The sequence below is a fragment of the Pituophis catenifer genome, unplaced genomic scaffold, assembly GCF_029215685.1.
Source record: "Pituophis catenifer annectens isolate HBS135680 unplaced genomic scaffold, rPitCat1.0.hap2 SCAF_1, whole genome shotgun sequence".
NCBI classification, from domain to species: domain Eukaryota; kingdom Metazoa; phylum Chordata; class Lepidosauria; order Squamata; family Colubridae; genus Pituophis; species Pituophis catenifer.
Genome location: NW_027256881.1, coordinates 159,113,827 through 159,125,856, shown reverse-complemented (window position 1 = coordinate 159,125,856; position 12,030 = coordinate 159,113,827). Strand labels below are relative to the sequence as shown.

The window sequence follows — 12,030 nt, the reverse complement described above, 5'->3', positions numbered from 1 at the left end:
TCCAGGGGAAAAAGAGAGAAAAAGACACAGGAGCAAAGTTTTGTCTACAGATGTAGCCAGTGGTATTTATTCCGCTACATTGTAATAATAGAAAACGGAAGGACTTTCCCTTTCAGCCTCTCCTCCAGCCACGGCAGACGCCATTTTAAAAGGCTTTTTTTCCTCTTTCTTCTCCTCCCTTCTCTTAAGTAATTTTTAAAAAATAAGGAAAATACTTGCAGTTCAGTATTACAGGTCCAGCTCACATTTTCTTTGAGTAATCTGTTAAATTTGCAGGCTTGCTTTTGACGCCTGGCTCTGCATTAGCAGAGGTCTCCCAAAGCCCGGAGCAGCGGCTGGGGATATGGGGCATCTCATCCGCTCCGTCCCAAAAGTAAAAGAAAAACTTTTGGGACACCGCAGAGAGTTCTACCCACCCCTGCCGGCTCTATCTCCGTTTCCTCATGGAAACGGAGTTTTTTCGAGCCGCCATTCCATTGTGAAGGCGGCTCTGACAGGCAGTGGAAGCTGACGATCCCAAAGGAACGTCTGGCAGCGACGAACAGCAAACCGGAAGTCCAGTATTTCCATTTAAACAGGAAAACCAACAGGAAGGTTTTCATGGATGAAACTGACAAATGGCAACCATGAAATGTTTGTATTGTGCGTAAGATGCTCCCATGGTCTTATTTATATTTATGTTGAATTGTTTTAAATTGTTGTTTTAGATTTATTTTGTTTGTTTTATTCTATGCTGCACAGGATCACATTTGTGAGATGATATAAATTTGATACGTAAATAAACTGGGAGACATATTGGTTGGCTGTCCCTGAGAGAAGATGGGTTAGGAATTACTTAACAAGTTCTAGAATCATCCATTTCTTGGATTTGTTGGAAGTGCCTTCTCTTGCTGGAAAGAGCATGGAGAGGGCAGATTTCTAAAGAAGAGATCTGTTTCTTTAATTTAGTCTGCAGAAATGTTGATTCATTCTTAATGCATTCTATTATGGTATGGTAATAGATCCTGGATATTTAAAAAAAAACTGTCTGATGATCCCTAATCCAGAGTGGAATAGACCTGGTGGACTTTTAATCTTCATCTCCCTCTTACTGATTAATTTTCACCCAATGGGGTTTGTTTTTCATTAAAGCTGTTTTTGTCTCATGGGGGAAAAAGACAAAAGACCCATACAATTTCTCAGAACTGAGCATTTCCTTTTCATGGAAATATAATGCAGCACTCAAATCAAAATGTTCTTCCAAAGCAAGACAGACATGGTAGTCATTGTCAGAGAAGGTCTTAAAGCCCAGCATACCAAAAAATAAAAAAGTGACCTAGAAGACAGGGTCCCCTTATAAAATGACATATAGATCACAGTAAAATAGAAGCCAGAAAATTCCTACCTTTAGCACATTCACCACAAGATGTTCATTGCATACAAATATAGTAATTTCAAATATTGTTAAAATCAACATCTGAACTGGACTTGTTTTCCCCAGGATGGCTCCAAATGAGATCAGAACAGCTGCTGTGCTGAAGTCTGCAGTTATCATACTTTTGATTTAATGAAAAAAATCAAAACATATAGGTTATATATCTATTCAGATAGCGACTATTAATAAAGCACATAAAGATGCAAAATAAATGTTATTTATTCATGTTTTTTATTTAAAATAGTTACCCTGGCTTCATGAATTACTGTTTTTATTTGTTTTAAATCCATTCGTATTTTCTCAAAGTGATAAATTTTGTATCTTTGCTTGTTCATTGACTGAATACATTGGTTGACATACAAGTAAACTCAACCGGAGGTAGAGACAAAGAAAAGAGGAGCTAAAACTCCCAGCGACGTGGCATTCCCATGTGACACCTCTCCTGCGTGAGCTGCACTGGCTCCCGGTGGTCTTCCAGGTGTGCTTCAAGGTTTTGGTTACCTTTAGAGAGCTCCATGGCTTAGGACCAGGGTACTTACGGGACTGCCTTCTGCCACCAGTAGCCTCTCACCGGCCAGTACGCTCACATAGAGAGGGGCTCCTCAGGGTGCCGTCGGCCAAACAGTGTCAACTGGCGGCCCCCAGGGGGAGAGCCTTCTCTGTGGGGGTACCTGCTATCTGGAATGAGCTCCCCCCCGGAGATACGGATGATCCCGGATTTATGCACCTTCCGCCGTGCCCTCAAGACCTATTTATTTCAACAGGCTGGCCTGGCCTAACTTCCCTTTTAATTGTAATTTTTTAAAATTGGTTTTAAAACATTAGGAGTGTTTTAAATTGTTTTGGGCCAAATTATTTAATGGGTTTTTATATTGTCTTTTAAATTTTATAGTTTATGTGTTTTATCTTTCTGGCTCACCGCCCTGAGTCCTTCGGGAGTAGGGCGGTATATAAATCTAATAAAATGAAATGAAATGAAATGAAATAAAAACTTAACAAATGAATTCTGCTTTCAGGAAAGTTTTGTAATTGTGTATTCTAAGACAGAGAATCATGAAAACCTTGCTGGGTCAATACTGTCCTAGTTACTTTTCCAAGCTCAAGTGGCATCCTACATATCTACTGTGACTTCAATCAGCAGGATGCTCCTTAAGTCAAGCTTGCTGGACTCTAGCTGGCTTTATACTGCTTTATTTTCTGATGCTGGCCTTAGATGTCAGCTTTCTCAAGAACTAGATGAAGGAGTTCCTGGTCTGAATCCAAGTTAAAAACGGTTGTTGACTCAGTATCATTGCTGGGTAAGGAGCATAGGATCTTATTCTTAGGATGAGTACTCTTGCTCCTATTCATTATCTGATGGTGCATTAAAGCCTTAAGATGATGTGTAAATAATACCTTCTGAACAAATAATGAGCAATTTGACCATAAGAAAGTTTGGATGCCAAAATGAACTATTATAAGAGGTACATAACTGCCTTCTTTCTCTTTTTATTCTCTTTCTGCATTTCTCTTATAAAGTGCTTCTTTGCCTTGGAATTTACATTTCAAGAGCCATGATGGCGCAGTGGTTAGAATGCAGTATTGCAGGCTGACTCTGACCACTGCCAAGAGTTTGATCCTTACCGGCTCAAGGTTGACTCAGCTTTCCATCCTTTTGAGGTTAGTAAAATGAGGACCCAAATTGTTGGGGGCAATATGCTGACTCTGTAAACCACTTAGAGAGGGCTATAAAGCGCTATATGAAGCAGTATGTAAGTCTAAGTGCTATTGCTAATACTATACTGCAGAAGATATTACAAGGAAAATTTGGAAAAAGGTGAGATGGAACAGGAAAAAACTGTTATCATGTCTAGACTGCTCCTGAACATCTTGAAAAAAACCCAGTGAATATAGATTTTAAAATACCATATATTGGCTTAATAATGATGACGACTCTAATACCTTATTGAAACAGGTTTTTAAAAATTGCAAATAATCTGGTGCAGAATTTTCTCTATCTCATTGTCTTTTTAGAAAAGTGAGGTCCTGAAATGTCTGCAACTCTTTTTATTCACTGGAAATTTATTGCAGAATACTGTATAGTGTGTACCACCTTCCAACAATTAACTTCAGGAGAAGTTTTTGGTAAACTAAGAATGCCCTTATCTGGACATGGAGAAAGGTTTGGCTGATGTTTTTAATTTAGAAAATTAGGCAAGTTTTTTTCTTATATGATGGGACAATATGAATAGTACATTGATGATCACAACACTATCTCTAAATGTAGAAAGCAATATCTTCCTTTTAAAAAGTGCATGAAATAGTCAAAGATAAGAAATTGGTGTATACCAGTGCCTATTGCTAATGTATGTGATAGTCATAACAATGAAATTACTAGCTGGACCCTGCATTTCCAGTTTCAGAAAATATTTTTTCCTGGCAATGGATTTGCTTTTCTTTTAGCAAAAACATTGTTGAAGTTCAATGAACATAGCACCCCCTTGAGGAAATATACCATTGACAGTCCTTTCAGCAGTGATAGATTTGCACTCCAAAAATAAATTTAAAAAGGACCAACATTTCAGGAAGTTCAGCCAAACCAATGAAAGGCTTAAAATATGCTACATAATACTAGTGTTGCTTTTTAGAAAATATTTATTATTTCTTCATTTGTTTATTTGCTTGTTTTCCTACTTAGTATTTAAATTAGAGGTGGTGAATTTTAAGGCCTTCCTGATATTAAATAAGTACAACTTGCAGTAACCCTTGCTTCTAGAAGATACTGTATAATTCAATACAGTAATGTCTGTGGAATCAGAGGTTCCTATCCTTGCTAAAAGCCAAGAAGTAGAAGGAATATTTCTTTAGAGAATGTGTTCCTTAACTAGGGTTCCTAGATTTCTTTAGATACCACAAGTTCTATCTCAGATGGAGGAAATAAGTCTAAAAATCATTAGAAGGACTGAACATCTGAAGAAGTTGATATGGGACATAATGTTTTTAAGACAAATATACTTGCCAATCTAACACCATTCACCATCTCTAGCTCACTATGATTTATACCACAGTGCTGTCTGTAGCACAACACTTCTGGGAATTCTATTAAAAATTTACTTGTAGGAAACGCTTGGTAACCAATCTTAATATTCAAGTCACTTGTGCTTCCCAGGGTATGCTCCTTACCTTTCAATGGTATTATGGACATTATTTGATGCCATGTGCCAAAATCCTTGTAAGAGGATGCCCCACTGAAGGCCCAAGGCAGCAATGAGCAAGTTGATGCCAACACTGCTGAAGCCATATTTTTTCAGGAAGGTCATCAGGAAACCAAACCCAATAAATATCATCACATGAACATCCTGAAAGACTAGGGAAAAAAATATTGAGAAAAATGTTATGATAGGCAACATCAGTAAATTTTATTTATTTATTATTATTATTATTATTATTATTATTATTATTATTATTATTATTATTATTATTATTATTATTATTATTAATTCAATTTATATGCCGCCTTTCTCCGGAGACTCAGGGTGGCTTAAAATAAATTTCTCCTGGCAACTTCATTCCACTTTTTCTAAGTTTGAAAAGGGACAGTTATTTCTGGTAACATTATCATAAAAGAGAAAGAAAGAAAGAAAGAAAGAAAGAAAGAAAGAAAGAAAGAAAGAAAGAAAGAAAGAAAGAAAGAAAGAAAGAAAGAAAGAAAGAAAGAGGGAGGGAGGGAGGGAGGGAGGGAGGGAGGAAGGAAGGAAGGAAGGAAGGAAGGAAGGAAGGAAGGAAGGAAGGAAGAAGGGAGGGAAGGAGGGAGGGAAAGAAGGAAGGAAGGAAGGAGGGAGGGAAGGAGGGAAAGAAGGAAGGAAGGAAGGAGGGAGGGAGGGAGGGGAGTGTGGGAAGGAAGAAAGAAAGGAAGGAAGGAAGGAAGGAAGGAAGGAAGGAAGGAAGGAAGGAAGGAAGGAAGGGGGAGGGGGGGAGGGATGGAAGGAGGGAGGTTGCTTATGTAGCACGAATGTTCACAAAGTGCCTTTCCTTATCCATTAAAAAATCTTTCATAAGAAGCAGTTATATTCAGTGGCCATGAAGTGTTGATACTTTTGGGAGCAAATGGGGGGGGGGCGGTGTTTAGAATGGAATGGATTATCCTGAAAGAGGGTAGGTGGTCTTAACTGTCTGAAATTTAAGAGCAATAAGAGCAATTTCTCTGCCTTTTAGAGGTATTGAATAAGGGGAAAAAGCCATTTTCAAGTGAGAACCTGGTAGAATTTTATTTACTTTATTAAGAAACAGCAAACAGGCAATGAAGAGTAACAGAAACAACTTTAAACACATTGGGCTATTGAATGAGCCACCTTAGAGGTGCAGAATATTTTTAAAGGTCATTACAAGTTTAAACTTGTACTCGGTGTCGGAACTCCTCGCCCTGCGAGATTCTCCCCTCTAGCAGATTTGGCCCCCCACATTATCGAGGGCCTATCTCGATGACGGACTTTGGAGTCCGGAGAGATGGCATGGAGCAAGGAAGAATTTATGGGGCTTTTTAGGGAAATTTTTAAAGATTTTAAGGGGTTCTGGGGGAGGGGGTTGTAATTATTCTTTTAAAGATATTGGGAAGACGACTAGGGCGGATTGGGGGGGAAATCCACCAGGGTCAGAGCCGTGCCCGGCACAGGGTAACGATTCGGGGGGCACCGGACGAGGGATTGGGAAAGGGATGGGGGACGATATCTATGAGGGCTGTACCATCGGCACGGTGAATGGGAGGGGCAGATATGGCGGGAGCTGGGGACCACATCAGGTGCTGGGGGCTCGCACTTGCTGTCTGAGAGCAATTGCTTGCCCCGGTCCCCAAGGCTCTGCTCGGATACTAGGTGGCTTAGATACTCAGGAGCTGGGCCTTCGGCTGATGCTGTGCAATGCCAGGTCCGTGGTCAATAAGGCCCCCCTCATCCACGATCTTATACAAGAGGGAGGAGCGGACCTGGCGGGTATTACGGAGACCTGGTTGGGCCCGGAGGGTAGCGTCCCTCTGGTTGAAATGTGCCCACCAGGCTTCAGAGCATTCCATCAGCCGAGGGCTCAGGGGAGGGGCGGGGGGGTGGCGGTTATTATTAACGAGGATCTGGGTCCGAGGGAGACCACTGTGCCTCAGGTAGCCGGATGTGAGTCCCTCCTTGTGAGGTGGGGCCGTGGGGTTCAGATGGGCTTGTTGCTTACGTACCTGGCTCCCTGCCGCATGGCAACAGCCCTACCTGAGCTACTCGACGTGATAGCCACGGTGGCAGTAGATACACCCAGGCTTTTAGTCATGGGTGATTTCAACTTGCCATCCGTCGGTGAAACGTCTGAGGTGGCTCGGGAGTTCATGGCTTCCATGACGGCCATGGACCTGACCCAGTTAGTTCATGGCCCTACTCACAGGGGAGGTCACACTCTGGATCTGATTTTTGTCTCTGGCCAGTGGTTGAGTGGTCTTGTTATAGGGGATATAGACATGGAACCCTTGTCATGGTCTGACCACTCACTCCTTCGCCTAGATCTTCGAACCGCGACCCCTCGCCGCAGGGAGGCGGATCCAATTAGATGGATCCGCCCCAGGCGCCTGATGGATCCTGATAGGTTCCAGACGGAGCTTGGGCCATTTCCTGAGGATCTAGCACATGACTCGGCCGAGGACCTGGTAGCCGCCTGGGATCGGGCGGCTGGTGGGGCCTTGGACCGAGTTGTGCCTTTGCGGCCTCTGACCCAATGCCGATCCCGTGCGGCTCCTTGGTTTACTGAGGAGCTGAGGGAAATGAAGCGCCGGAAAAGACGCCTGGAGAGCGGTTGGAGGGCCAGTCTCGCTGAATCTGATCGAACACTGGTAAGGTCGCATATTAAGGCCTACCTAGTGGCGATGGAGACGGCAAAGTCTAACTACTTTTCCGCCTCTATTGCGTCATCAGGGAATCGTCCGGCCGCCCTGTTTAGGGTGACCCACGCCCTGCTCCATCCGGGAGTGCGGGAGGATCCCTTAGAAGGCAGGGCGGAGGATTTCGGACAATACCTGTATGACAAAATCGCCCAGATCCGGGGGGATTTGGACTCTGACTGGGTAGATCAGGGCAGGGTGACGAGGAATAGTCTTGAGAATGTTATCTGGGAGGAGTTTGATGCTGTGACTCCTGATGATGTGGACAGGATTTTGGGGAGACTTAGTGCGGCCACATGTTTACTGGACCCGTGTCCCTCCTGGTTGGTACTGGCTTCCCGGGAGGTTACACGAGGCTGGCTTCAGGGTGTTATCAACGCTTCGTTGAGTGAGGGTTACTTCCCCACCGCCTTGAAAGAGGCGGTGGTGAGGCCTCTCCTCAAGAAGCCGTCCCTGGATCCGGCAATATTGGCCAACTATCGTCCTGTCTCCAACCTTCGCTTTATGGCGAAGGTTGTTGAGAGTGTGGTCGCACGACAGTTTCCGCAATTCCTGGAGGAAACATCTTATCTAGATCCGTTCCAGTCGGGTTTCAGGTCTGGGCACAGCACAGAAACGGCATTGGTCGCGTTGGTTGATGATCTCTGGAGGGCTCGGGACAGGGGTTGTTCCTCTGTTCTGGTCCTGTTAGACCTCTCAGCGGCTTTTGATACCATCGACCATGGTATCATGCTGCACCGGCTGGAAGAGTTGGGGGTGGGAGGCACCGTGTTGCGGTGGTTCTCCTCCTTTCTCTCCGACCGGTCGCAGTTTGTGTTGGCAGGGGGGCAGAGGTCGACCTCGAGGCCTCTCATTTGTGGAGTGCCGCAGGGATCGGTCCTCTCGCCTCTCCTGTTCAACATTTATGTGAAGCCGCTGGGTGAGATCATCCGTGGCTTTGGGGTGAGATACCACCAGTACGCTGATGACACCCAGCTGTACATCTCCACCCCAGGCCACCCCAACGATGCCCTTGAAGTGATGTCCCAGTGCCTGGAGGCTGTACGGATCTGGATGGGGAGGAACAGGCTCAGGCTCAACCCTTCCAAGACTGAGTGGCTGTGGCTTCCGGCATCCCGATATAGTCAGTTGACTCCATCACTGACTATTGGGGGCGAGTCATTGGCCCCCACAGAGAGGGTTCGCAATCTGGGAGTCCTCCTGGATATGCAGCTGTCCTTGGAGGAACATCTGACGGCTGTAACCAGGGGGACCTTTTGTCAGGTTCGCCTGATTCGCCAGTTGCGGCCCTTTCTTGATCGGGATTCCCTGTGCACAGTCACTCACGCCCTCGTCACCTCTCGCCTTGACTATTGCAACGCTCTCTACATGGGGCTCCCCTTGAGGAGCACCCGGAGGCTCCAGCTGGTCCAGAACGCAGCAGCGTGGGTAGTGACGGGAGCAGCATGGCGCTCCCATGTAACACCGCTCCTGCGCGAGCTGCACTGGCTCCCAGTTGTCTTCCGGGTGCGCTTCAAGGTGTTGGTTATCACCTTTAAAGCGCTCCATGGCATAGGGCCTAGCTATCTTCGAGACCGCCTGCTGCTACCAACGACCTCCCATCGACCCGTGCGCTCCCACAGAGAGGGCCTCCTCGGGGTGCCATCAGCCAGACAATGTAGGCTGGTGACCCCCAGGGGGAGAGCCTTCTCTGTGGGGGCACCTACCCTCTGGAATCAGCTCCCCCCAGAGATACGGAGAATCCAAGACCTCAGTGCCTTCCGTCGCGCCCTTAAAACCCATTTATTTAAACAAGCCGGGCTGGCTTAAGATGAAATTTTTAACTGTTTTTTAAATGTTTTAAACGTTTTTAATTGGTAATGAGTTTTAATTGGGCCAAATTTATATATCTTTTAATTGTTTTTAATATTTGTTCTGCATGTTTTTTAATCTGGCTGTACACCGCCCTGAGTCCTCAGGGAGAAGGGCGGTATAGAAATCCAATATAAAATAAAATAAATAAATAAATAAAAATAAACAGCCCAACTGTAACTGCTCCCTTGGCAAATAAGCTCACTGTAATTGCCTTGACACAGAGTCTTGGGTAATACTTCTCCTCTCCATCTCCCATCAGACTCCTTCTTTCTAGTCTTCAAACTGCTTCTTTCAACTTCTCCTCTTCTTGACCCTCCAAGCCATCATTCACACCCTCAAAAAGCACTGGGAGATTCCCTCATCCATCTTCTCATGCTCCAAAACTCCCAGCTTCTCATGCTCCATATTGGCCAAGCTGTTAACTGATGCTCAGGAGTTCTTTGCACAAAATCTGTCTTCCCTTCAGTGGCTTTTTTATATATATATATATCATAAGTAGTCTTCCTGCTACCAGAACTTTCTGCTGTCTTGATTTTAAACATAATTCCTGCCTTCTTTCCCTTCCTACACAGAATGAAGATACTTTATATATTTCTGAGTGAAATATCTGAAACATCCCCAGAGCTATCTTCTTTTCTCTCCATTCTATGCCCCCGTCCTGCTATTTGACTTACATAAGAATAATTAAATCATAACTGGAGCCAGCAGATGGTGTTATATTACTCTGATTTATTTGCTATTCCAATTCAAAGACTCTGAGTGACTCTATACACATGCAAACATACATACAGAGAGAGAAAGAGGCAGAGGCAGAGGCAGAGAGAAAGAATACAATTATAGAAGTAAGAAAAGAGATATAAGGAATAACTAACAACATCTAAGCTCAGAGCATCTCTGGGGTACTGTGTCCTTTCATGTTATCCACAAATGCTCCTCTGAAAGTCCACTCTTTCATTTTAACATTTTATTATTTTATAGAATAAAATACAAAAATACAGAAGCAAATAGTAGGACACAGAGGAGAGGGGAAAAGAGATGCGAAGAAGAGAGGGAAAAAGTAAAAAAAGGCGTTGACTTCTGACTCCCTCTGTTGCAATAGAATAAAGCATTAATATCGAACCTTGATTTCTTACTTGTCCATAATAGTATAAACTAGCCATTTCTATAACGACAAATGAAGGGCCACTCTTTTCTTCAAAAAGCTTCATAGGAATAAAACAGTCTGGACATTCCTTCAATTCTGGGACCCTCAGCAAGCATTCTCACTACATAAGCAGCCTCAATCCATCTCTGAGGTGCTCTCAGAGATATCTCGGCCTTGAACCATATAGGTCTTTAAAAACTATAATCAGCAGTTTGAATTGTACCCCAAGCTAATCAGCAACCAATGCAACTCCTGTAGTATTACAAAAATGAATGTATGCATAACTAACTAGACAAGCTGAATGATCTTCAAAGGCAGTCTTGTGTAGAGTACATGGGGCCATGAATCCAAGAAGTCCCTGATTGCAAAAAGAAATATTGTGGCCCCACCAAAATCAAGTATCATGGCTGACCCATGTGATTTCCATCCCATGCATAGAACATAATCTCTACTGAAAGGGTATACATAATCCATTTCATTCAGGGCTTTGTGCAGTTGTAATCTCACTAAGTTCTCAAAAAAATTTCTTCAGAAAAGAAGATTCAAGACTGGCTACTGGTTATTCAGAAAAATAGGTTTGAACAATAGCTTCTTGAGGAGGGAATGCACTACTGGCTGGTGACACAATCATCTTGATCAAGAATGCATTAAGCACTACTTGAACCCGGTTTCAAGTAACTTTTCTGGAGGTTTACATTAAGCAGGTGAAAGTAGGAGTGTAATTTAGAAGTGGTACCCCAAAAAGGACACTAAGCTTATCTATTCCTTTAGGAACCATAGGGTCAAAGCAATCCCAGATAAGCTCATTAAATAAGGCTTGTGCCAACTCTCCTCCAGCTAACATCCAACTCTGAATGAATATAAACACTTTCATCCTTTTGATTTTGTATGAATTCATTACAGCGGTGGTCCAGTATTTAATTTTTGGCCTAATTTTCTGCCAAATCTATTTTACTAAATACAATAAGGGGAAAGAACTCTCACTCCACTGTTTTTCTTGCTATAATGTAGACTAGAATTTGAGCTCTTCCCCATGTTCAGTCACATTCATCTTCATCAGCATCAATGTAGGCTGCAGATTTATAATCTCTTCTGCAGTGTCATATTCTGGACCTCTGGTAAACCACTGTGTTTCCTTGGTACAGTGAGCAGAACTTGAAATAATCCCCAAGTAACCTTTGCAAACCCACCCCACTATGCACCTGGGGTGGGCCAATCAAATGGGTCCATCCTTCCTATGGAGGTCATTGGCACTGGCTGACAGGTAAACCAGAGAATGATCTGATTATGACAAGGTATTGAGGAAAATGTCTCCTGTCACATTTCAGTTACTCTGAAATATGTTATCCCATCATCATCTGAGCCCATGATCATGGAAGACAAGGTTTGTAAGTTCATACCATGTTTCCTCAAAAATAAGACCCTGCCTTATATTTTTTTTAACCCTGAAATAAGCTCTTGGCCTTATTGCCATGCGCTCAAAAGCCTGATTGGGCTTATTATCAGGGGATGTCTTATTTTGGGGGAAACAGGGTAATAGCCATGACACATCTGAACTCACCCCTCAAGATGTCTCTCAAAACCAATAGGGTGGGCACTTCAATGCCAGCCCTATGATGAGATTCAGCAGCTCAGGCAGGAATGAAGCTGTGCAGCAATAAACCCAGTGCAATATCAACACCCTCAACTTGTTCCTTGAGGCTAAGCTTATGAGTAAGAATTTACAGC

General features: G+C 43.5%; 1 protein-coding gene across 2 annotated transcripts in view; it reads right to left on the bottom strand.

The window, feature by feature from the left end:
- The window catches only part of RHAG (Rh associated glycoprotein), a 34,913-nt gene that overhangs the window by 19,111 nt on the left and 3,772 nt on the right, over positions 1-12,030 (bottom strand). For both annotated transcript variants that reach the window (XR_011599782.1, XM_070933098.1), the window contains exons 2-3: positions 4,577-4,760; positions 1,385-1,535 (exon numbers count right to left, since the gene is read on the bottom strand). Coding sequence is in view for 1 of the 2 variants with exons in the window: in XM_070933098.1 (XP_070789199.1) it covers positions 1,385-1,535; positions 4,577-4,760 (335 nt within the window). In the remaining variant the exon portion in view is untranslated. The remainder of the gene's footprint in view (positions 1-1,384; positions 1,536-4,576; positions 4,761-12,030) is intronic.